Genomic DNA, 27,936 nt, shown 5'->3' with positions numbered 1-27,936 from the left:
CATTTTATATAAAAAAAAAGGACAATCTATGCCGCTTAAAGAGCCCCGCCTTCGTTTTATTACCGAAGTTTGATTGAGAGTTTAGATTCATCAAACACTTCGACAAACCTGTTTCCAAAATAATGTATTAACAGTGCTCCGTCAGAGGGTCGTATTGTGAAAAGGTTTGTCGAAGTGTTTTTAAGAAACTAAACTCTCAATCTAACTCTGGTAAAAGACCGAAGGCGGGGCTCTGGAAGAGGTGTAGACTGGGCTAAGTTTCATTTAAAATGGTGAAGAAATAGTGAAATTATCTTTGTTTTAAGTCTTCATTCGAAGCAAAATATTGCCTTCCGATGTAGCATTTATGACGCAATTTATCACATGGTATACACTGAGTGATACTGTGAATGGGATAGCTGGTGTCAAGGGCCTAAAAGGGCTTTCAGCTGCACTCTCACAGATTGACCATTTTGACAACTTTTTTCATTTTCTGGAATTAGGCAACTTTTACATAAAATGGCTGACAAAAGATCACAATTTTTCATATTTAAGTTCGAAAGATGATGATTATGGCTAAAAGCGTTACCATAATAAGCTTTAAGAAAAATTAGTTTGTTGGCAGTTTCTCAAACAATTGAGATCCATTCTATAGTGAGTTATCTTATATGACTGAATTGAAGGCATTTATGCCAAAATCAGCTGATTCCGAGACAAAAATTAAAAGGAAAGGAAAAACTTAAAAATCTGTGAGAGTGCAGCTTTAAGACAAGTCAGAGTAAGTAAACAAATGTTAGCAAAGTTGGGACAATATAACAAACAATACTTTACAAGAAGAGCACATACATGCAAAACTAGTATGATGATGGAGAAGTTATAAGGCATGAGAAATCAAACTTAAAAGCAGCAAAAGATCAAACAATAAAAAATAAATTCTTCATGGAAGAGCAACAGCAAAACAATGAATAAGCAATAGAGCAAAGCTGAGTTAAAGCAACCACCATTACCTGGTTTGCAGGCATGCTTGGAATGGTGACATCCATGCAAACCAGTTCCTGAAGCTCTTCAGCAATCTCATAGACCAGCTCCACCAACTTCTTGTTGCAACCGAAGGCTTCATAGAGAAAATTGATCTCTACGTTCCTCTTGTCTTCAGTGATGGGTTCCCCGGACTTGGCCTTGTGTTCGAAGTACCAGGCCTGACTCACATGCTCATCCCTCAGCTTTTGGTATGCCTGTAGGTGAATTAAAAAGTGCATGATTACTCTCATTATTACAGAAGCAGTAATGAGTTAATACATGTATATAATTAATTAAATGAGTTATTGATTGATTGATTGATTGATGATTGACTGATATTTATTCATGTTAAAACACACTCGATAGACAAGGTAATACATACGACAGTAGATTGAACGTTAACATTAGAATATAGTTTTAAGGTACTTGATAAAATACCACAAAACCTTTCCACAACATGCTTGATTTGAACTAACAAGCATGATATTTAAGTGAGTACATTATCCAACATATTTATAGACAGATCTTTGGGACTGTAGTTCAAGTAACTCCACCTAATTTTAGTGTGATATAACCTAGGATGGCCCATGATATCAGATAAAACAGAATACAATACCAAATACTATACTATAAATAGTTCAATGTTTTTAGGTCGATTAATTATCTACATTGAGTATTTTGTTGTTGTATTTTAGTATTAAACAGAAAATGACTGGCATTTAAGTTAGGCCATTATGATTAAATTCCTGCAGCAGTCTAAGATAAAAGATTCACACTGATTCCAGTTGACCTACCTGGAAATTTGCCTGCAGGGAGGGAATGTTGCAGACAAACTTCAGGGATGGGCACTTGAGCATCTCCAGGATATGCATGTACATCATGTAGTTCTTCTGCTGGGCACGCAGCTTGCTGCGCACAATCTCAACGCATTCGATAGGCATTTTGGATCTGAAAGAAAAACAGAATCATATTTATTATATTTATAAAAATATAAAAGTGCATGTGTAAAATTCATGTTGGCTTCAATTATATATGTATATGTTCAGGGTGTAAGGAAGAAACACATGTGCCATTTTTGGCTGGGTGGACAAAATTTCCCACAACAATTAAGCATCACACATGCATTTTTTCCTTCAAAATGCCCCATTCTTACCCAAAACATTTTCTAATAGTTGTGTTATATATTATTTAATTCCCTCAGCAGAATTCTGTATTTGGTGCTAATTATCTTATATGATTTATCTTCACTGTTTGGCATTTGTACATTAAATTGTTCCTTAAATTTTAAGCCTTAACTGAGTGGTAATGGGAATGAATTATTCTGCAATTATCTAATTTTTTTAGCTAGTACATGTAAGTCTGTTTGGTAAACAAAATCAAAATATTATTTTATTTACCATAAGATAAAAAGAGATGTGGGATATTTTGTCCACACTACCAAAAATCACAAGGGTTATTTTGTCTGTTGGGTATTCTGCTGCAGGACTAAGCAAACCACTTCCCAAGTGTACCATTTCAGGACCAAGTAAACCACATATACATTTTATTAGTGGCTATTGTGTGATGGAACACTGGATGAAAGGTGATAATAACTAGTAATAATCACCGTTTGAATGCAATACTTCACACATTTGCTACACTGTAAAGATGGTTTATTTAGCAGTTTGAACTTGAAAAATCATGAAAACCTTTTGAAAAATTTGTCTTACATTCATTATGATTAAATAAATTAGTTCGTGAAATATATACTCGACACAGAATAAACCTACTTGTTGACTATATGATTTTCATAGCTTAAGGTCTTGGTAATTGAATTATAAATAAAACAATGTGCAACTGCAAAACGGTTCAGTCTCAGGACAGAAACAATTCAATCCTTAAATTAAGTAACACACACGAAAAATCTATCACTCAGTAGAAACAGTACACGTATTAAACATTGCTCGAACGCTTTCAACATATTTTTCACTATTTTGTACTTATTTATAAGCAATAAAAGCAAAAAATACCGCTATTGAAAGTAGCTTTCACAGTGTTTGGAGAAAAATCTCAAACTGAGGCTGAATTGTTTGTTTCCATTGACGACGGTCATGTGACTTATCGTGTTTACTTGGCGGTTCAATTTTAAATCGAATTTGTCAATAAAACAGTGTTTACTGATGAATCCTGCCAGAATAAAAAAATGATCTCATTCGAATGCATTAATCCTTGTCCCAATACCACAGTTGTAAGATTAAGGAAAGTAGTTTTAGCTGATTTGTTTTAAAATAAATTATTTAGGACGGAGTATTTAGGTACGAATGTATGTTTGTGCTAGTAGATCTCGTTACATGATGAGTGTTCCCAATGGTAGAAAACATCATGGCAAGATTTATTCGGATGGATGGGGAAAGGGGTGGAGGCAAATTTAAAAATAAGTTCATTTTAGTTAATAAGTTATTTTTCTATAGATTAATAAACCAGTTCGGCCTAGAACGGTCACCGAAGAACGGTGTATTTTTATAATCCGACACATTGGCCATGCTTTTGTTTCTATTCAGCACAGTACTGTATTACATGGTTCTGATGTCGATGGGTGTTTAACAGTTACTAGGGGAGGGAACAACATAATGAGGTCAAAAAGCTGATAAAGTAACCATACAACGATGATTAAATTTAAAAACAACCAGACAAGAACAGGGCACATTAGTTGTAAGGTTGGCTAACAAGAACCCATCAAACAGCGGGGATAACGCGCGCATATACATGGCATATACGTTTTTTCACAACGATTTCTAACGACATGTTTAAGATGGCGGATCTTCTTCATATGCAGTCGAGATCACAACACGGGACTCACTGCATGGAAAGTTGACGTAATACGATGGTCTTAAGCCGATGGAAGAGACCAGCAGGATGGCTATAACGTAGTCACATCGCCCTTCCTCTAAGAGCTGTCAGTGCTGTATAGTCATATAAGGTGTCATTCGTTGCAGCTATATGTAGCATTTTGGCTTCAAACACTATTTGGCTCACGCCCTTTCAGAGATCTGTCAAGTGAACTAGCCCCAATTTTCACCATCTTCTTTCAAGCAAATATAGACCATGGCACCATCCACGTGGACTGGAAATCGGCAAGAGTTATACCAATCTTCAAAAAAGGGGGACCAGTGCAAGGCAGAAAACTATTGGCCCGTCTCTGTTTCTTCGATTGTCTGTAAATGACTTGACCATATTATCAGCAGTTCCTGCAAGTTTCACCTGGACAATAACAACATACTCCATGTTCAGAAAACGTCGATCTGGTGAGACCCAAACTGATCCTAACCATACAAGACCTAGCAGGTTCCCAACTACGTCTCCCAACATCCAACGGTCGAATGTTTCCAGATGACTGTTTATTATACAGCGAGATCAAACCCGACTCAGATAAAAAAAAAGCCCTACAAAATACCTAAACCAGCTAAAGAAATGGGAAGTAGAATAGCAAATGAAATTCCATCCCCAGAAATGCCAAGTCGTACATATTTCCAACAAAAGAAACCCAAAACACATGCCACATAGTATACACTGCCACACTTTAGAAGTAAACTAAATCAGCAATTAAGTATCTTAGATTATGCATACAAAACAATCTGGACTGGAACACCAACATCAACATCATAAATGCATGACATCCAAGCAAACGCATGGTCTCTACGGACTACAGGAAAACCATCAACGTGACCGAGATGCTTAACCATCTCCAGTCGCACCTTAACTGCAGGAGAAAAGGGCACAGACAACGGTCATCATGATGTACCGGATAACATACAACTGGTGGATATCCCCAGTACTAACGTTACTGCCAGAGCATCAGCGAGAGACCCCAAAAGGTACCTCTCTGGTACCATACGTACGTACCCTCACCTTCCAGAAATCCTTCTTCCCGGACACCGGATTGTGGAAGAGAATTCCCCAAACAGAACTTTGTAAGCTGCCCTACCATCGACAGTTTAAGGGAGGAAGTCCAGTCTGTCACCATGCGAAAGACAGTACTGCACTGTATTATAGATGTTTGAATATTTTTATCACGATTTCAAAAGTACTTGTACCGAACATGTGCATGTATACGCTAGAGGGTGTTATGTACAATATGGGAAGAAGAAGATGCCCATGAACAAAAGGCACGGGATGAAGGGCTCGGTCATAACGTAGATGTTTTAATCGTACCAGTACTCAACATAGCAGCAAGAACCAAAAGATACCATACTTGTGTAAATTGTATAAAGCCTTCCATAAAGTTCTTCACAGACGGCTCACGTAGCTACAGAACCTCGTTCATCATGGGGTGCGAGGCAACGTACACAACTTGTTGACCCTTCTCCTTTATGTCATATATTGTAACCACTTATATGGTTCTAAGCGGTTTAATAGGAATATAATGCACTCATATTTTATCACGCTGTTTTTTTATAAACTCTGCTGAAAAGCGTTAGTACTTAACGCGGTAACTGTGGTCTTCCAAAGACAATATTTTAGCGAGTTCTAACATTCGTTGAAGGGTTCAAGCTGTCAGTTTCTTAGTTTTGTCACTCCTAATGATTTGCCACACTTACTTTTGTAATAAAATAATAAAAACATCGTGAAAAGGGCATCTTACAGACTATGAGCGACTCCTTTTAGGATACTGTATACCAGTATCGCTTTAGATCCAGGGAAGCAGCAACAGTAGGAAATCAACGTCAGCATTGTACAGTCACGGAAGTCTTCTGGTGAAAATTGAAATGTCTGTCTATTTCCCCAGTCAAACAAATTTCAAAACCACCAACGGTGCTACTGGTAGATGTCTGCCCCAAAACATGGCTGGGATACCAACATAGTGGGAGTACTAGTCACTTCTGGACCATCCATCAACCAGCAGTGGTCGGAATTAGAACAAACCAACAAGAGCACTTCACTAGTAAAATGATTTCTGGGCTTGCCCTTGTGGATTTTATATTACAGGCCTTGTTAAAAAATACTTAAATTAAACAATTTTGGCTGTTTGAACGTGGGCTTCTGCTGATAATTTATTGTGGGGACCGCTTATAAACATGGCAGTGCCCCATTATTTCAATGTTTAATATCACTTGAAGTCTAGTCAATACAAATAAAATAAAAATAAGAAAAGCCTAAGAAACGATACGTTTGTATGGGATGTCATACTCCCGTAATCGGCAAAAATACGATGATACAAATAGACTAGTGTTCGGTTGTCTGTTGACGTATAGCCAAGCTCGGCATTGCTGTACAGAATGTTATTCTTCTCAGTAAATTGTGCTTTTACATGTATGTCGTGCACAGAAATTCATAACTCCTTCATGAACACGGCATGTTTTGCCTGTTTAATATTTATCCCAATAACTCATTTGCTATATAGACAAGGTACAAAAGATAAAAATCTTACCAGAGCTTTGAAAAGCAGCTTGATTTTTTGAGAGCAATTCTCAAAGTGAGGCTGAACTATCATGTCGCTATTAGCAACGGTCACATGATCGGAAGTTTAATGCGCGGGTTATTCTAAACTATTTTTAAATTTCGATTGAATATCGCCAGTGTGTTTTAGAACTTATTAAACTGGCTATATTTTGTAAATCCCTTTTATCTAATGTCAAATAGTCATTCTCCTTTAAAAACAATACGACTTATTTGTCTTAGTATTTCCTATTATAGGAAACTGTATGTAATATATGTCCACTTTGTTTATATATATATGTTTAATTAATTGTTTGTTAAAGCGTTATTGTTCTGATCACATGGTTGTAATAACCCATGATCTAAATAAATCTTGAATCTTGTTAAAAGTAAGCGTGCACAACTTTATGATTCATACTTGAGTCGAGTTCTAAGTTTTTAGCCCACAATTTGATTGAATGTTTTGTACTTATTTAAATAACCTGCCTGTATTTTTAAATAATTAAGAAATTTGTCTCTATATCTTGGAGTCAACACATATAACTGCTTATAATATGACTTGTTCTGCCTTTGATGCTACACAAAACATATCATGGTTAAAATAACTTTATGTGCTTATGATCGCCTTATCTTAGGACAATTATCCTATACAAAAAGCTTAGAGATATAGAGATACATGTACATGTATCTGATATTGCCCTCATGTATGGAGAGCATAATTTCACAAATGATGAGAGTTGTGGTGACATTTGAGTCCAAAGCATTTATGATTTCATGAGATGCAAATAAATCTTAAAAGTGGAGCATCGTGGACTGAAGGACAACGCTCCTTTGTGTTGTTTTTTTCAGTAGAGCAAGGGGAATTTCTCAACAATTATTACAGCCGGAAAAGTCGATAACCCCTATTGCTCTTGTGCTCAAAAGGTAAATGTGACCTTAAACGTAAGATTATTGGCTTTTTCCTTTCCGATCCATTACTTTTGAATGACCAAGTGAAGTCAGTCGTTGGTATTTACATCAGCTATGGGTCAGGAGATGACCCCTGATTGAGTTAAACATGTCAAAGGTCAAGGTCATGTTGACTTTAAGAAATGATATGCCACTCCAAAAAGGCCACACCTCTGATTCATGGAGTTCTAGTTTATATAAGCTTGGATGGATGGACACAGGTAAACATGTATTAACAGATAAGGACTGGGAGTAGGATTATTGGTCCCAGATAAAGACAAGGAATCACGACTGAAATAAAAAAAAAACAAGAATGGAAAAAGTTTTAATTTCTTTAATTTGTCTTTTAAACTTCCTGTTATTTGACAACGGACAAATAAACTCAATTATATGTTTAAAATAAATATTAAATTTATATAAATAGTCTATTATAAGTTAAAAACAAAACTATCAAGAACAATCAGATGTAAAAGGGACTCTCATGTTTTGTGGGTCGGACATCAAACTAGTTAATTTCTTGTGAAGTGTTCAAGAACTACTTGTAACAATGACCATACATCATCAGAAGATCAAGTAAGATATATTTTTTCAATCTATTTGAAAATGTGACAGAAATTCTTCATTTTGCCTAAAAGCATTGTTAAATGCTTTTAAACATTATTTCAGGCTTAATTTTACAAAATTCTGTTCACAACAGTATCGGTATCTGTCAGTTGCTGTTTATTTATAAAAAGGATAAAAACAATTCTTAGAATTTCAATAACATTTGAAAAAAATATTTGCAAACATCAAATTTGTGAAAAGTCCCTTCAGTATAACAAAAAAAATCATTTCTCAAAATATCACAGACTTTAGTATAAAACACAATGCTATGTTCGGACTTCTTACCAACTGGAAATCCTTTTAAGTATATCACAAACTTTGAAGACCAACACCTGAATTTAATTGATGTTTTCAAACATTCATTATTATGCAGTTAATTTATCGAAAAGTTTATCATCATTTTCGGAACAGTTGAGATTCATAGTCAAGTGAAGTTACTTTGTTCCATTTAAAGCTATCACAGTTAACATTGTTTCCATAATTTTGAGTCAAACAAAATCCATTTTATAAAATAGCACTGTTTCATAAAGAACTATCACATTCAACAATTTTACTGTATACTTGAGACAGGATTAATCTCAAAACAGAAACACCACAGCTTTCTTTTCCATTTCTAAAAGGTAATACTGGTATCTGTGATAGTTAGATTCAAGCTTGTTGACATATATTTCAGTCAAAATGAGCTTAACAAACATCACAATTGTTTCCTGTTTCTATATCACAGCAATCTCTTAAGTGTTTATGTCTGAGTTACGACCAGGTTTGGAAGACCGTAACAAACAAGGTTAAACCAGGACCTATGCGGTTCAGTCTCATGCTGGTCGATTGACGCGTTTTTCTCGCTAAGTATGGAGCTCTCTGCAGCTGATCCCTCGGTGGCAGAGTCGTCAGTGTTGGGCTGTGGGGAGGTATTCTTGGTTTCATCTGCGCTCTCCTCTGCCTCTGGAACCTTGCGACGGTTGGGAACACACATCAGGCGAACACTCTCTCCCGTTGATAGACCTCCTTCAAGCAAGTCTGAAACAAGAATAATAAAAAAACACTTTTAAAAAAATTAAGATTTCTTTAAGCAAGCCTGAATACTTAATGCTCAAATAATCATAAAATTATAACCTTCAATTTGAAATATATAAACATAATTGCCTTTATAACAAAGCCCTGATTTTTTTGCTTAAATTTGGCTTGCAGGCTTGCACTTATTTCAACCACAGCTGAGTGGTACACGAATTATCCATTCCCATTGGCATTAAATCAAACACAAGCTGAAGCTAGGCAATTCAAAACTTAATTGCACTGTTCTAGTTATTTTCTTAAATTTTGATCAAAATAACTCATTGCTGTAATAAATAATTGCATAAATAATAAGAGCTCTAAAATCCTTGACATAAAAGAAGAATGCGCTAGCATCATGGTTATAACCTTATGATGCATCAATAAAAAATATAATTCCATCAAAAAATTGGCATTCAATTCAATCTTTTGTTGTTTCTCTTGAGTCAACAACGGGCATAACTCAATAACTAATTTGTGAAATATTTGGGCTTTGATGTACATATGTGAATTGTCTCAGGCAACATTTATACCAAGTTTCAAACATCTCAAACAGTTTGTGAGTTATTGCCAAGGTGCAAGTTTGTGCACTATGACAACAACAATGCTGCTGCTGACACCTAATTTTATCATAATACCCCAATTATTTGCTTCAAGAAAAGCAAATTAGCTAAAAAACAATGCCCTTTAAAATTGCTGACATGCAGACTGTATACCTTTCATGCTTGTGTTGAGTTTGGAAGCATTCTCAGCGAGTGTGCAGTGCCATTGGTTACCAAGGTAACACTTGATCCCAGCCAGAGAGGTCAACATTGCTGTCTCAACTGGTTTCTCAAGGGCCAACATCTTTGCACTGAAATACATGAATAATGTTTTAAAACCATTTATAAATTGTTGTCTGTACATGCTTATATAATTCACTATAGAAACAAAAGCAGTTTTACATTTTGGATCACTTTTTCTTTATTCTAATTCATTAGACTGGTAACTCTCATCCTAAGCATTTACAATACAAACCTTTTGAGAACATCTGTTTTTGACTGACGAGCGAAACTGTTTGTTGTTTGAGCCATGTCAAGGGAGCACACTATCATACAGTCTGAAACAGGAGAGTTTTCATAGTTTAAACGTCTGAAACACAAGAGATTGCATGGTTAAAGAAGTTTGATATAGAAAAAAATTCAAGGTAAAAAAGTCTACAACTTAAAGTTTCACATATTAAGCAAATTACATATAAAGCTCAATGCTAGAGCATCCTTCCTTGCACGGCACTGTACTCTACCAAATAGACCTTCGATCACCAACACATACAAGGCCCTTTATCCTACCTTGCAAACTTTGCAAAGCCTTGTAAATGACAGCACTGTTATTTACCAAGTAAGACTTTTCATTCATCAACACTGACTTACCATAGTTAGCCTAGCTTACCTGGGATGTTGAGGGCAGAAAGTTTAGCTGGAGAGATGTAGGACAGGAAACTCTCCATTCCGTAGAAGATGAATGCGCTGTTCTCCACTAAGTACACCTCCCATTCACCAACACTGGAAAAATAGACAAATTATTAACATACCAAAATGAGACATAATTATGAGCAATGACTCACTTATTTCTACAAACCCTAAAGCCGTCGCTCCCTGACCTCTTTTGTAGTGCCAAGGTAGCAAGCCACTTTCCTTGAGCCTTTCTCAATAATGTATAAATTTAGTTTAACTTGTTAACACCTTTAAACATGGGGGTTTAAACTCAATAATATTATCATCACCGCCAAAATTCTGTGCAAATTTAAGGAATTTTGGCACAAACCCTTGGTACATGTGATTCAGGTATCAAACACTTTGCGCTGTAAACTCCATCAAAGTCTATATTGTGTCTAGCAGTTTCTCAAGGTATGTCAATATCTCAACTACACTCAATGAACATATTCCTCTTTCCTAACTCAAGGCAAAACAATGAAACATACACTAGGTACACTAATTTGTACCTCTATGTCGCGGGGTCAATTTGCCCTGCTCTATATGTTTGTGTTAGTGTCATATGTCTACATGTATGTTTATCCAGTACACGTACTTTCCAAGTCCATCTTTCTTTTGATAATCCATTTTCCTATTCTTCCATTCCTTTCAGTCATTCCTATCATTCACTAATTCATATACTAATTTCACTTTCATTTTCGCTTTCACTTTCTATATTTATTAAAGTAGTTCGCCTCGTGCACAGCTGGTGGCGGTATTTTCCTCGTGCACAGCGCACTCATATTTTGTCGATGGAGACGTAAACATCGTTGGATAAATTTGGAAACTTTATTGTTTCATTTCTTTATAAAAGTGTATTTGGATAATTCCAGGTATGATTTATTACTATAATATACATGTTGGCATTGTGTGAATTTGTCTTTTGTGTAATTTGATGTATTAGCACTCATATTTTGTCGATGGAGACGTAAACATCGTTGGATAAATTTGGAAACTTTATTGTTTCATTTCTTTATAAAAGTGTATTTGGATAATTCCAGTCGCCCTGAGAGACGAACCATTTTCATTCGCGACATTGGTGGCCAGTGTAGCTTTTGGGTTTCGGCTTGGGGTCATAATCCAGCTCATTCTGCACGGTTTGGTCGTTTCGTCGAGCGCGGTCACATGACTACACACGTGATCAGGCACATGGCGAGCACATGTTATAGGTCTTCCGGGACGAGACCGGGAACCAGTGGTCAACAGTGAATGGTTGTAAACATCCGGTTTTAAATTGACAGACGATTTTGGTGACATTTCGTCTTATTTATATTTCATTTGACACTTATATAATAAGTGCGTGGTTGTTTTTGATAGATATACGTGTCTTGTGAGAATATTGACACTATTTAGTGCATTATTTCATTGGAAGTGAAACTTAGACTATTTAAATAGCAGTTTCCTTGATTTGACAGCTGATTAAATCAACATAAGCATTTCATCGGTGACATTCTACATTGATCAACATTACACATTGGGACTTCAGACTTCATACTACATGGACAATTTATTTAGTGTTTTGAATATTTAATTAATTAATTTTGATATTTTGATTGATTGCTTTATGAATTTATTTTTCAATTGTTTAAATTTTTGATGTATTATTTCAGATAGTATTTTGAGTGAACATACCTGGGCACAGCACAGCATGCAGCTCTTACACATCCTGTTGCAGTTGTAGCATAACAAAGGTGTTGGTGAGCAATTAACATTGCATTACATTCATTTACTTAACAACTTATTGATAATATAAAGGCATTTGATTGACTTGAATAAATCCATTCTTCTCTTTCTTTCTACAAGTCCCTTGTGTCTGTTTTTCACTTTGTCTTTGAGTCCACCGGTATATTATACCCCTATTATACCCCTGTGTTATTTATATATTTTGAAAAAAAAAAAAAAAAAAAAAGCATAAATCTTGGTCAGATTTACTAGGTTCTTTTTGTCTTACTTCATACAGATAGACACATAGTTGTTTAGCTTTTAGCAAAGTTTAGTGTTTACACTGTGTACGTAGAGGAGAGATTGCAGTTGAACATAGTAGTAGTAATGTGTGTAGTATCTAGGTCTTTTTAGTTGTCATTTTTATTGCCATATTTTTCTAGTTTCTGAATACTGATCTTTTATTTTGAAAAAAACAAGAACAGTATTATTTTGAGAGCGCTCTCATAGAAGGTATTGTGAAGGTTTTGAAGTTAATTAAATGAAATAATTTTTCATTTAATTAATTCAATTTACAGTATAATTTAAGTTTGCAAATCTGGTTATTTAACTATACAGTATACTGCACACAGTTGGTCATCTTCATAGTGATACATATATTCATTGACATACTAGTTTTACACATTTATCTAGTGATAAACATTGTCAAACCATTTGATAACATCAATAAAAAACAGTGTTGATTTTAAACACTTAAAATTCTCAATTCAATATAATTACCATTATTTAAATTCATTCAAACTCATAGTCATATATGTACCCAGTTTGAATAGATTCCAATTTTCTTGTTCATACAACTTAAACATTTGGAAATATTCACTCAGTTGTTGATAAAATGGACACTACTGGTGAAATCACTGGGATCCAAGATGAGGAGCTGAATTATTTTGCAGAGCAGCTAAGAAAATCAGGGAGGTACAGGGTATTTGAAACTTCTAGCTCTCCTCATTTTGATGCAGACACAACTCGTGTCCTTACGCCAACTCCTGAGAAAGTTGTGCGTCAGTTGCGACAGTTTGATTTTGATACAGAGTCAGGTGGAGGCACTCGCCAGAAACTTCTTTCATTTTCTCCCAACAACCCATTTCTGGATGACAAGCCTAAGCCAGTGGTTGCTGCTGTTAAGTCTTCATTTCAACCACCAGTTACTCGCTCAGATCCTGTTTTTGATCCTTTTGATTCACTGAAGTTTACGAACGATCGCAAAGATAGCGCATTCAAGGTTCCAAAACTTGTTGAGTTTTCTGGTGAGAAACCAGATGAATTTGACCTTTGGCTTTATGACTTGAAGTGTTTGTTGCGTAGTCAGGTTTATTCTACACCAATTATTCTTGAAGCCATTCGAAAGAGTCTTAAGGGTAGGGCTCGTTTGGTACTTTTACATGTTGGCGAGTCAGCCACTGTAGAAGATATTGTTGATGAACTGGAGGCTGTCTATGGTAATATTCACTCCAGTGAGAAACTCAAAGAGAAGTTTTATAATGCAAGGCAGGGAGCTGGTGAGTCGGTTGCTGACTATAGTCTTCGTTTAGAGCAGATCTTGTCTAACATCACCCTTGATTCAGCAACAAAAGATGAAATGCTGCGAAACAGATTGTGGGCTGGGTTACGTAACTCTGAGCTGCACAACATGTCTCGATATAAATACGAGACTGCTCTTGGTTTTAACAAATTCCGCAAAGAGCTACGTCAGATGGAGTTGGACATGCAGCCAAAGCAACAGATTGTTGAGCCTGCTGTCCAGCAAATGAATGTAGTCGAGAGCAGATTGTTGCAGCAGATGCAAGATATGACTGCTCAGTTCAAGTTGTTAAACACTAGGGTGTCTAATATAGAGAAAGACTTCAGTGTCATCAAGAAGGGACAGAATCAGCCCAATACAAACAGAAATGCCCCAGCTTCTCCCGTCAATGAGAATAAGCCTGTGGTGGGTTTAAACAAGAACGGACCTTCATCGAAAGGGAGCCGATAGGAGGTCCAGTGCCCATTCACACAGCGCCCTTGATTGGTAGACCGAATGAGACGACTGTTCTTTTGAATGGCACATCCTGTTCTGCCTTGATTGACACGGGTTCAATGGTTACTACTCTAAGCCAACGTTTTTATAGCTCTCTTTACCCTAGGCCTACACTTTATAGTCTAAAAGATTTTGAACTTGATATTTCTGGTGCAAATGATGCGAAGGTTCTATATTGTGGATACTGTTTGATTGATATGACATTTCCGTCGCTGGATATTGTTCCTGTTTCTGTACCGGTACTGATCATACCTGACACAGCTTATTCATCTAGTGTTCCTATGCTGGTAGGTACCAATGTTATCAATTATGTCAAGTCATCTTCACAATTACAGCATATGCCTCCTGTATGGCAAGATGTATTGTCTTCCTTGACAACAGTTAACAAACTTTCTGTGAAGGCATTTTCAAAGAAACCAATCATAATTCGGCCGAATGAGACTAAGACAGTTACCGGTTTGGTCAGAGGAGTGGGAGATTTTACTGATGGCATGACAGACACTGACGAGCGGTCACAAGGATTGAGTGTTAGCCCCAGAGTTGTTCGGGTTAATCCAAACACGTCGTTCAGTAAGATTCCTGTTAGAATTTGCAATCTCTCTGTTAAGACTTTATCTATCATTCCCAAGTCTGTCATTTGCTCTCTTCATGAGGTCGATGTTGTTAGGAAGGTTGATCCCTCGGAGGGTTCCATTCCCAAAACACGTAACGCTGATAAGACTCTTAAAGAGCTAGGCATTTGTGTCCCCAGCGGTACATTGACACATGGTGAGCAGGAACAGGCCAGAACTTTTCTTTCTCGGTGGAAACACTTGTTTTCAACAGACATTACTGACTTGGGTTGTACGTCTTTGGTTCAGCATGAGATTAACCTTACAGATTCTACTCCATTCAAAGAGCCATATAGACGGATTCCACCTGGGATGTTTGAAGAGGTGAGGGAGCATTTGCGTGAGATGTTAGATGCAGGAGCTATTCGAGAATCTAAATCTCCTTTCTCTTCCAATGTGGTTCTCGTTAGAAAAAAAGATAAGTCTTTGCGTTTCTGTATTGACTTCCGGCGCCTTAATAGTAAAACTATTAAGGATGCTTACGCTCTTCCTCGTATTGACGAGACAATTGACGCTCTCGCTGGCTCCAAGTATTTCAGTAAGCTTGACTTACGTTCCGGCTATTGGCAGGTTGCCATGAAAGAGGCTGATAAGCCCAAGACTGCTTTTTCTGTGGGGCCTCTCGGCTTCTTTGAGTGTAACAGGATGGCCTTTGGTTTAACCAACGCCCCAGCCACATTTCAGCGGCTCATGGAACGTAGCATGGGAGAACTGCACTTGAAGGAGTGTCTCATCTACTTAGATGATATAATCATATTTAGTGATTCTCTTGATAGTCATTTCAGACGTCTTGAATCTGTCTTTCAGCGCTTGGAGTCTGCTGGATTGAAACTGAAAGGGAGTAAGTGCGAGTTCTTTCAGCGAGAGGTGAAGTACTTGGGTCATGTTGTGAGTGAGTATGGAGTGCAGACAGATCCTGAGAAGATTGAAGTATTGAGGAGGTGGAAGGTGCCCTCTAATCTGAAGGAGTTGAGGAGTTTTCTCGGGTTTGCGGGGTATTACAGGCGGTTCATTCCCCAATTTGCCCATCTCGCCAAACCACTCAACGATTTGCTTGTTGAGGACAAGAAGGAGAAGAAGAAAAGCAGAGAACGTCAGCCTTTGGAGTGGGGTGAAATCCATCAGAAGGCATTTGAGATCATTATCGATCGTTTGTGTTCGGCTCCTGTTCTTACATATGCAGACTTCTCTAAGCCATTTATTCTCAACATTGATGCAAGCAGTGTTGGTCTTGGAGCTGTTCTATATCAGAAAGTTGACGGGGTTGAAAAGGTCGTCGCATATGCGTCTCGTGGGTTACGCGGTGGTGAACGCAACTACCCGGCTCATAAGCTTGAGTTCTTGTCACTCAAATGGGCTGTCGTGGACAAATTTTACGATTACCTTTATGGAAATGAATTTTGCGTTCGCACCGACAATAACCCCTTGACCTATGCGTTCAAATCAGCGAAACTTGACGCTTTGTCACACAGATGGTTAGCAGCGTTGTCAGCCTTCAATTTCAATATTGTCTACCGTTCAGGAAAAGAGAATATAGATGCAGATATTCTTTCCCGTCTTCCTGGTGTTTCGCGGAGTGAGGAGAACGTTATGTTCCCGGACGTCATCAAAGCTTTGTTTGATTACCATCTAGTGAGAGTTTGTCCTATTATTGAGTGTTTGTCATTCTCACAAACGGCAGCTCAGACACCAAGGGACGAGGTTGATCTTGACACTCCATTAGCTGATATTGATTGGAAAGTTGAACAGGCTCGGGATAGAGCTATCAGTAGGGTGGCAGAGATTTTGAAGTCAAGTTCTAGACTGACTCGGCGCCAGATGTGCTTAGAAGATGAGTCAGTCAGGAAGTTGCTGAGGGAGCGGAACATGTTATTCTTTCGGGATGGTTTGTTGTACCGTCATGGTATGTCAAATGGTCATCCTGTAGACCAGTTGGTTGTTCCAGACGTCTTTTACGATATTATATTTGCGGGTCTTCATGATGAGGCAGGTCACCAGGGCAAAGAACGTACACTTTCTTTGATAAAATCTCGATTCTTTTGGCCAGGTCTCGACTCGTTTGTTGAAACACGTATCAGGCTCTGTGAGAGGTGCATTTGTCGTAAGACAAGAGAAAAGGTCTCTGCAGAATTGGTTTCCATCGAAACCACGTACCCTCTCGAACTTGTATGCATTGACTTTCTTACCTTAGATATGTCCAAAGGAGGATTTGAGAAAGTGTTGGTCATCACAGACCATTTCACTCGGTATGCGCAGGCCATACCAATGAGAAATGAAACAGCTCGGTCCACTGCCAAAGCGCTATTTGAGCAGTTCATTGTACATTACGGGTTCCCAAGTCGTCTACATAGTGACCAGGGACGCAACTTTGAGAGTGCTATTATAAGGGAACTTTGCGACATTGCAAAGGTCGAGAAAAGTCGTACGACCCCGTATCACCCACAATGCAACGGCATGGCCGAACGTTTCAATCAAACACTTATGAACATGATTGGGACACTCGATGATGAGAGAAAACAGAACTGGAAAGCCCACTTACCAACATTGGTACACGCTTACAATGCTACTCGGCATGAGAGTACCGGCATGACGCCATACTTTTTGATGTTCGGGAGACATCCGAGACTAGCTATAGATGCGTTCTTGGGCATTGAGCCAGAGTTTTCTTCTTCAGATAGGTCAACTTTTATTCAGGGTATTCAAGAGCGTCTTGGGTTTGCCCACAAAGCTGCAACTCGCGAGGCTCGACGCCAAGCTCGTCGTCACAAGAGACGTTACGATACAAGAGTACGGGAAGCGAAGGTAGCGGTTGGCGATAAGGTTCTTGTCAAGATGGTTGGTATCAGGGGTCGCCACAAGCTTGCGGATCGGTGGTGCAGGGACGTGTATGTCGTCATCAGTCAGCCGAATCCTGATATCCCCGTCTTTCGAGTGAGGAAAGAGTTTGCTAGAGGTCCAGTGCGAACCCTTCACAGGAACCTTATCCTGCCTTTGTCTGGCATTCCACTTCTTGCACCTCTTCGTTCCCCTGATCCAAGGGATCTGTCTGGCATCGATGTAACCGACGATACAGATTGTTCTGGCAATATAAGTGAGGCTCAGCAAGCGTTACCGCAGAGTTCATTGTCACCTACTGCAGCTGTAGCTAATACTGCCGTTCAATGCGACAACTTACCGGATATGACACATGCGGATATATTACCTAGTTTGTCAACGCCATCGCCAAGGTATGTGATACCACAGCGGAGGACGAGAGGCATCACTCAGCGCCCTGCTTGGATGCAGAGTGACACGTGGGTCACATAGTCACCATTTACCGTTACACCAACAATGAAATAAAATAGTGACATCAAAGGATTCACATCATTTACAATAAGAGTTTTTTGTGCGGATTGAGATTTTTTTAATACACTTGAAGAAATTTTGGTAAAATCTTCTGACAAGATTTTCCGTGATGTTTTTATACAACTTTTGTGCCAGTTGTATAATATATGATGATTACATAATGTGCATCATTCTGTTTAAGACATTGAGCATGTCTTAATTCAGACTACGCCATAAAGGCAGGGTCTGGTATTGCATGGAAATAGGCCTATTTCAGTTGTTTTTTTTGTATGATTATTTAGTTTGTATGTATATGTGTAGCTAGTGTTTAACAGTGCACTTAAGTATAGAATGTAGTAGTAGTTACTGTATGGAATGTTAAGGTATTCATTTAGCTTGCAGTTGCTAATTACGGTAAACCTAAGTAGACAAGCTTGTGCTCTGACAGCATTTGTTTTCATGTTAGTAACTATGGACAGTAAACTATGTACTGAATTTGAAATGTCGGGACGCCATTTACCCGAAGGGGGGAGGGTGTCGCGGGGTCAATTTGCCCTGCTCTATATGTTTGTGTTAGTGTCATATGTCTACATGTATGTTTATCCAGTACACGTACTTTCCAAGTCCATCTTTCTTTTGATAATCCATTTTCCTATTCTTCCATTCCTTTCAGTCATTCCTATCATTCACTAATTCATATACTAATTTCACTTTCATTTTCGCTTTCACTTTCTATATTTATTAAAGTAGTTCGCCTCGTGCACAGCTGGTGGCGGTATTTTCCTCGTGCACAGCGCACTCATATTTTGTCGATGGAGACGTAAACATCGTTGGATAAATTTGGAAACTTTATTGTTTCATTTCTTTATAAAAGTGTATTTGGATAATTCCAGGTATGATTTATTACTATAATATACATGTTGGCATTGTGTGAATTTGTCTTTTGTGTAATTTGATGTATTAGCACTCATATTTTGTCGATGGAGACGTAAACATCGTTGGATAAATTTGGAAACTTTATTGTTTCATTTCTTTATAAAAGTGTATTTGGATAATTCCAGTCGCCCTGAGAGACGAACCATTTTCATTCGCGACATCTACAACGTATGGCAATGACTGTGCACAAAAATAGTTATCGTTTTAAAACTGCAAGAGGATATTTCATCATAAATACATTTACTCGACTTTATTTCAACACAAACACCTTACCTCGGTGCATGTTCATTGCCCATAACTCCAAGCCAGCGGGGAGTAAACTGCTGTTCGTACGTTTCCAGCACCTTGTTAAACACTTCAATTGGTTTATTTTCCTCCGTCTCCGCACAATCGAGATGTGGATCGACAATGACTGACTAAGGTCAAGGACAAATATAATACAAAGGTTTGCCTACCACTTTGCATTGATATTTTGGTGTATATTTCAAGGCAAGTCTACACATATATTAACTTAAGGGTTCACCCTGCATGAATATTTTAGTGTTTATATCAAGAAAAGTCAACACATCTAAAAGTTAGGCTACACCCAAATAAGAATATTTTGGTGCATTTATTCTACACATCTATTAAGGTTTAGTTACCCTCTGCAGTAATATTTTGGTGTATATTTTGAGACTAGTCTACACATCTATTTAGGTTTAGTAACATACACCCTGCATAAATATTTTGGTGTATATTTCATGCCTAAACTACACATCAACATAGGCTTAGCTACATCCCTGAATTAACAATTTGTTCTACAAAGTCTGTAAAGGATACATCTAAAATTCATTGTGTCCACAGGAATGCACCAAGCATTGATGGGTCTGTTCAATGGGACCTGAAACAAACATACATTATTATAAAAATCTTACATTTCATTGAAGATACACTATATCATTCGAACACTATCTTAACCTTTAATGTAACAAAACAAATGCAATTTTACTCTCAATCTCTGCAGTGATTGCTATTTTCTGTCATTTAATATATCCTCAGTAACTTACTTTATCAAAATAACAATAAAAAAATAAGAACACAGCATTATTAATAATGACCACCTTTGTGGTACTGTGCAGGCTGTGAATACGAGAGAAGGATTTGGTGTTTACTCTTTACTTATACTTTTTTATAATTATCAGATTCAAAAAGTTTTTAAGAAAAAGGCTTACGATCTTTGCCATTTTTTTGCTGGCGTCACGCATGCCCGGAATACGTGATAAGGGATTGTCTCCAGTCTTGGCCTTTGCTTTTTTAGCAGCTGCTGCGGCATCTTCAGCTATGAATAAAACGACTATGAGATCCATGTTACAATAAAAGTCATGCTATCTTCAAAATTATTAAATATTTGTATCATCGTGCGTACATATACACCCTGTGATTAGTAATAAATTGTCTGATGTAATAATTGTTTATTACAATGATCTTTTTGTTTCCATAAAAATTGCATTAAGAGAGGTCAAATATAGAAGATATTATCCAGTAATAAGCTTAAAGCTAAGAACCTTATTGCCATGTTATTAGACTCATTTTATATTTCAGGTTTTCATCAATTATAAGGAAACTTTTGATACTATCTGCATTTATACATAATAGGCTACGAATACATAGCTTGCAACTTTTGTTTACATAAGCAAAATGATTACTTTCTAACCATGCACTACCTATACTATTCTAGATATAATTTATCTGTAAAAAAGCTAAATTCTACGAAAAGTACATTTATACAACTACTGCAAATAGTTCACATTTTGAGAGGGTCTATAATTTCCCAATTTTTCACAAATTGATGGGATTTTGAGTGTACAACCTAGCAAAGAAATTCAATTATTAACTGTTTTACAATAATTGAATTTTATTGATTTATAAATATAAAATCTCACTAACACATTAAGTTTATTTATTGTAAATGTTTCGGCATAACGCCTGCGTCATAACATGAAATAAACAATATAAACAGGAAGTAACCTCAATGTCATCATTTACACTTTAATGACAGCGCATGTTTTGGTTGCAAAACATATTGCGTCAATAAAGAAAATAAAATATGAAATAAATGCATACATGTCAGCAAAATACGATTATGGATCAATAAGTGATACAATAGCCTATTACAGTTTTTTTTGTTTTTTGTTTTTTTTAATAATTACAATTTAAACTACAGGGACAAGCCCAGTAGCCAAATGTTTTCAAGCACAAGGCTAAGGGGTAACAGACATGAAACAAGAGACACACAATACACAACAATCTCCTACGCAGTGTTCTCTGCCACCATGAGTGAGTATAGCTGGATTTCAGCTGTATAAACTATAGAAAACGTTTTTTGAAATGACCTTTTTTTTGTCTTTTTCGAACAGTTGTATCAACTTTCAATTGTTGAAGGTGTATTGGGGTTGAAGTACAATGTTTTTATTAACAAGAGGCCCAAGAGGGCATATGCTCTACTGGCATGGCTCTTGTGGTCATTTTCAATCCAGAGCATGTACGTATGAGAAATAGGCAACAAATATATAGTTCACTTTTTGTGTTTGGGTTAGCTGAAAACGCTGCACGTTCAACATTTAAGGACAGAAAGTGTTGTAAGCAGATTAGTTGCATGAACTATTATAATATGTGCCAAGTAAAGCAATTTAAGTATACCAAACATGTGAACCCCAGGCATGGCCAGTAACGACCCCAGGGGCATAATTTAATCAAACATTTACAAGCAAATGTGACTTTACATGTAAACTTGGCTAAAAAATAGACTTCCCTCATGTAGACTTGGCTAAAAATAGACTTAGCTAAAAATAGCATTTTTTTATACTTTCAAGACCCATAACCTAGGCATGCATGGGCGGATCTGACTGGTTTTCGAACTGTACAAGTTTCATCTAGATACAATCAAAACTGAAGACTGTATCGTGTTCACAAGCAATTGTTTACAGACGCACGGACGCCAGTAGAGCTAAAAATCAGAGATAATTTCCAACTTTTACTGATATAATATCATGCATGCCATATTTCTGACAGGCTTCCCAGGGGATTTTGGTCTGAATTCCAGGGGATTTTGATATTACACCAGGGGATTTTAACGCGACGAAAATTTGCGCAATAATCTGCATTTATAATATAAGAATGAATACAGAAATACACTCAAATTACAATAATTTTTGGACTTAGTCATCATGGTCCTTCATGGAATTTCACACTCAAAATAATATTGATGCTTTCCACTGTCAACCTTAAGCAAGTTTTGAAAAAAAAAAAAAAAAAATTTTTTTTTTTTTAAATTCCAGGGGATATGGATCCCACGGCGAGGACCAGAGGATGGGTCGAAATTCCGGGGGGCTTTTCCCCCCGCCGGGGGATATGGCATGTATGTATAATATATATGCATGTGATTTGCATGGTGACAGTGATTACTGTACTGTAAGGGAAGTAACACTGCATGGAGTCTAACAAAACAACACAATCATACAGACTTCACATGCATCAAAATATATTTAGCTGCGCTTAATTGGCCAGACTCGAAAATTGTCCAAAAAAGGACCCTCACAAAATTTAACTTATCTACAGTACAGTATAATTATTATGGTTTATTTATGTGAGCAAAATACATAAGTGCAATTGTTAAAACGACATAAAAACATGCAAAACATGCGTGCTTATTAAGCACTAAATCTGGCTAATATGGGCATAAAAACATACTGGTTGGAATGGCTATATTTCTAAGTACACATAATATTATATTAAAAATGTGATCACAACATTTTTATTACTGACTTGGATGTGCATGACCCCCTTTGCCTGCAGATTTAGGGGCACTTTTAGGGGGTTCCCCTTTTTTGTTGCTCACAGCTATAAGATATCATAAGAATTTACTTTTTTATGAAATTAGACATAATGAATAACATTTTGATTGGACTATCTGAAAACAAAATGTCAAAATCAGATTCCAAAGCAGGCATTTCCTACAGAAAATAAATTATCTTATCAGCCAGTGGTCGAAATTAGCATAATATTATTAATAGCCCACAAGCCCTGCACTGGTAAAATGCTTTCCGGGCTTGCTCAAATTCTGGGTTTTATACAGCAGGGGGTGTTCAAAAATGTAATGCCAAGCAGCAGAATATGAATTTGAGCTTGTTCATTCAAAAGACTGATTTCCATGACTGATAGGCATTGTTAATTAGTCAGCTAGATACCATATTGAGTAACCTTTAAGACTTTTATTTCAATTGATATGGTAATAAGTTGCCCTGATCTGAATAATCTAAACTGTTAAACCAATGGAAAAATTCACTAGTCACATGAAAACCCTTGAAAAATAATGCACATGAACTATGATTTGGTAGTTTATTGAACAAACGTATTAATTAGATGGCAGACTTAAAATGATTTTAGCATCATTTCATGATGTAGAAAAAAATCATGATACTGTCATAGAAAGTGATAGATTTAAATGCTTTTATGTGTATCATTCAAGATATTAGAGAGGAAACAATGAAATAACTGACCTTGACCACCCTCACCTGAAATGAATATAGAAAAATGAGTATGAATGAAAGTGAAATAAATGCAAAATATTTTTTGCACAATGATTTTATAGCAAGGCACCAAAACAACACACTACAGCAGAATTTTCAGCTATTCATGAGATGACAAATTGCTCCTTGATTCAACACCTTAGAAATAAAATAACCTTATATGGTCTGAGTTACTAGTATACATACTTGGAGGTTGGTCCTGGAAGTAGCGATGATGGAACATCTGGAGTGAGAAATCACGTGAGAGGGACACAATTGGGTCCGCCTGGAACACACGCAAGGCCTCCAAGGGGAGCTGGAGTAGATCTGAGTCAGCCAGGATAATGACGTACTCCTGTGGAGGGGGTGGGGGCTCCTTGGGCTCACGGCCAGGCTTCTCTGTTGTACTGGTTGATGGGCTGCCAATTGGCGGGCTGGAGGAGAGAAAATAGTCTTTATGATAAATGTTGATGCGCTGTTCTGACATCAAATATTCTGTTTTATTTATTTCGGCTGGAGGAGAGAGAAAATTGTCTTTATGATAAATGTTCATGCGTTGTTCTGACACCAAATATTCTGTTTTATTTATTTTTAATCAAAGTAGTTATGTCAGGTCTCTATCAACATGATGCTGCTTGTCAGTTTAAAGGTTTTTTTCTTCTGGGTATTTGGTATCATCAATGACAGTTAAACATCATATTTTATTTTTTTCTGAAACTACAGCCTTGTTTCATAGGCTTGCTTGAGAGACACTCCTTTGGGGAAAGTTATCATATTTTACATACACAATTTAACAATTATATATATATATATTATATTTTGTATCAGGTTATTTTTCAAAGGTGATTATTCGTCTGCAAAATATTTGTGTGATCATTCCATTTTTCCCAATATTTTGAAATTACCTTACTTTATAAATTTCAATCGGCTAGTAATCTTTAACATGTTAATATTAGTTCCCCCACCCCCTGGGCAGAGTGATGAAAAAACGTACACAAGAACTCCCTCCAGCTGCTGTGTGATTGGTTTAAGGTAAGATTCAAGGGAGGCAACCAAGTCTCTAAACTCATCCTGAAGTTGGCGCTCCTCTCTCTCCCCTTCCTCAATAACTCCCTGTAACAAAAATAACAAGTAAAATATCATATTCAACCCATAGAAGGCGATTTTGTCATGCCAAGTAACCTATATTATCAAATTTATTTGTAAAATAAATAAGTCTATGCTTATCAAGTAAATTGTACTTTTGGTAATGGACAACGCAGTATACATGTCGATATATCAACGGGACTTATTTGTAGCTTATACATATTATTTGGTTATTATTTAAAAAACGGTTAATTATTTCATCACAGTGCATAAAATTCTTCCTAAGCGTGGGTGACGAAAGTTTCATTGTTTATTTAAAATAAAGTTATTTTTAAACCATTGATAGAATTCTATAGAGAAAGATTTTAAAATATGATAAACTAGACTGAATTTATCTACAACATATTTGAGGTCAAAATTGAAAAATAAGCTATTAGCGCTCATTTTCTTTTAATTGTATTCTATGCAATAAAATAGTGCAATGTAACTTTTGGTTATCAAATTTAAATAAACACTGCAAACATTATTTTAGAATGGCCTTAAAAGAACTTAACTTCAGATCTGTTACAGATTACATATGAAAATAGAAATGCATTAACGAAGTCACCATAACCTATGCATTAATAGCCCCAAACTAAACTAAACAAAAATGTTAAAAACTAAAACATGCCAACACTAAGAACAAACATTTAGCAATAAAATTGCATTCAATTTTAAATTTTGTGCATATTGAACATATTGCAGCAGAAACAAAAGTGAGAAACTCCATTAATATAATAAATAAAGGCATCATTAAAACGTGATATATAGTCTATTTGTGTCTGCTTGGTCAAAAAATTGTCCATATTGGTTTTTAAACCACCAAAGGAAAGCAGTATTTCTTATGATTATGCAGGCACAGTCACCCACTGTTTTTATTGAGTGCACCACCACCTGGCATCTGTCAATAGAGAAGTTTTGATTGGCTTTTGTATATGCACCTTACATTGCAGGTGACTTCCAAATATGGAAATGCTTCACATCGTCTTTAAAAAACGTGATACATGTTTTTCCCTTTGATTTTTTAACTTGGGGGCCCATATGATTGACAATTTTGGGGCCTCTGGTATTTTCATAGAGTCCACATAAAACTGATGCAACTGATAAAAGTTTATTTTGGGGGTGATATCAGGGAGGCACAGTATGTTGGAAATGGGGGTCCCTTGATAGATCAGCTCGTCAGGGGTTTAGTTTTTCTGTACCGAGGAAAATCTCTTTGATGTGAATGGACTTGTTCTCATTTTTGTTTCCAATACAATAATAATACTGAACTTGTCAAAATAAGGAAGCAGGATAAATCAAGCTAAAACTCCCTCGTAAAACAAACAACCGTGTTATGAGACTTACTGGCACATCTACATCACGCACATTACGTTTTTTCTACAATAAGTACAACAACAACACTGTTACACCATTAATTTAACAATGGGTTGATTGTTATAACCAAATTGATCACATTCAAGTACATTTTATCCATAGAGGAGATTTTTAATATTTGCTTCTCCAACCCACAAATACAATTTTTTGCATTTTTTACTTTAAGTACAGCAAAACCCTATTACAAGATTTAGTTAACATTATGGTTCAGTTGTTCAAAACATCGTTAAAGTTAACAATATTATCGATTTAAATCATTTTCAAATCTTAGTTGCTCTGTTATTTTCATGGACACATTTGTGATCTTCATTATTTCTACCAAGGTTGGAGACAACTGTTTAAGATATACTTGTTTTATTTAAATATATGGACACATCATGAAATATTTCATGTTTTTAAGTCAACAACAATGCTGTTTAACTAAAGTAGCAATGTTCTGAATAATTGGAAAATCAACTCTTAGAGAAAACTAAGTTTAAATTTGTTAATGCATGATACTGTCTTATCCCCTTGTAAAATTCACTCATATTTTGTTTTTATAAATTTGATAATAAATGCTTCAATATATTCAGGAATAGATTTTGGCTTCTTTGATCTAGTTTTTCTAAAATCAGGAGATCTCGAGATGATCTAAAATATATAGATTTTTGAGACTCATTACAAAAAATGACATATATGGACTGATTATATTTACCTTTGGTTTTTGTCCTTGAAGACTGTCATCAAGGTTCGCGAGCATTTTATCCCTCAAGGCAACCTGTGATCTTCGGGACTCTTGTTTGACGAGAAGCTGTTGTACATTGTGGCGGTGGTTTTTACATTTCTCCTGCAGGGCTTCTAAGACATCGCGAGTCGTCTCCATTCCGAACACTTTAGCTCGACTCTGGGCTGATATAGATTTAAAAATTGAAATGAATATTTGATACAGAGGAAACTGTTATCATTACAATATAATTATATGGTACTAATGTCAGCCATTTAAATAACTCTCGATGCTAGAATCAAGTCTTTTATAAACTGTAAAATAGTGTGTAATTGAAGTCGAGATCGATATAATGTACACCACTCTATTTATAAGATCTTTCATAAGGTGTGACTCATCATTTAGAATTTAATAAATACCTAATAAATGCTAAATTAACATTACATTAATTTTAAAACTACACATAAACTCTTTTACGGTCAGCAACTAAAATTCAATTAGCTAAATCCTGAAACCGCAAATCAACTCAAACATGTCATTATGTGCATGCAGACTGAGTGATGAATATATATAATGGTCAAAACATATACAATATTAACACAAACTTTGGATAATGCCACAATTTATAAATAGGTTGTTTGGGATTCATTGACCATCTCACAAAACTACTCTGGCCAAGTTTTTCTTATAGCAACACCAATGTGGTCGATTTTCTATTGCTTTTTTATTATGGAATTAAGACATCAGGAATTATTAAATAAAGAAATAAATATCCCCCTTACTCACACTTAAAGATGTGCTTAGACGTAAAAATATAATATGTTTGTTTCCCGTTTCACGCCAAAAAAAATAATAAGGTAGGCGGGTTGGAATACCTTTTTTTTTATTAGGCAAATTATTTATTGATATTTTTCTGTTACCAAAAACTATAAATTAAATGCTTAAGAACATCTAAACAATCTGTATTAGCATCACAGGAATTGTTAGAAGCCCAAAACACTTCATTTTTAGTTTCTAAAAGAAAAAAAAAATCAAACAAATGATAATA

The 27,936-nt window shown here is 36.3% G+C and overlaps 1 protein-coding gene across 14 annotated transcripts in view; it reads right to left on the bottom strand.

Moving 5' to 3' along the window:
* Positions 1-7,674: 7,674 nt before the first annotated feature.
* The window catches only part of LOC128211207 (cilia- and flagella-associated protein 46-like), a 76,605-nt gene continuing 56,343 nt past the window's right edge, over positions 7,675-27,936 (bottom strand). For 10 of the 14 annotated variants that reach the window (XM_052915705.1, XM_052915708.1, XM_052915711.1 and 7 more), the window contains 13 exons: positions 26,880-27,073; positions 26,156-26,188; positions 24,678-24,796; positions 23,891-24,117; positions 23,675-23,689; positions 22,941-23,015; positions 20,348-20,454; positions 19,956-20,016; positions 19,410-19,548; positions 10,444-10,556; positions 10,033-10,114; positions 9,732-9,868; positions 7,675-8,982 (listed from right to left, as the gene is read on the bottom strand). In XM_052915705.1, coding sequence (XP_052771665.1) covers positions 8,705-8,982; positions 9,732-9,868; positions 10,033-10,114; positions 10,444-10,556; positions 19,410-19,548; positions 19,956-20,016; positions 20,348-20,454; positions 22,941-23,015; positions 23,675-23,689; positions 23,891-24,117; positions 24,678-24,796; positions 26,156-26,188; positions 26,880-27,073 — 1,580 coding nt within the window. In that variant the 3' untranslated portion in view covers positions 7,675-8,704. The remainder of the gene's footprint in view (positions 8,983-9,731; positions 9,869-10,032; positions 10,115-10,443; positions 10,557-19,409; positions 19,549-19,955; positions 20,017-20,347; positions 20,455-22,940; positions 23,016-23,674; positions 23,690-23,890; positions 24,118-24,677; positions 24,797-26,155; positions 26,189-26,879; positions 27,074-27,936) is intronic. The other 4 variants (XM_052915709.1, XM_052915712.1, XM_052915713.1 and 1 more) reach the window with 3 other exon arrangements.

Source organism: Mya arenaria, chromosome 12 (assembly GCF_026914265.1).
Source record: "Mya arenaria isolate MELC-2E11 chromosome 12, ASM2691426v1".
Lineage (NCBI taxonomy): Eukaryota > Metazoa > Mollusca > Bivalvia > Myida > Myidae > Mya > Mya arenaria.
Note: the sequence above shows the minus strand (reverse complement) of the source record. Positions and strands in the feature narration are given on the sequence as shown.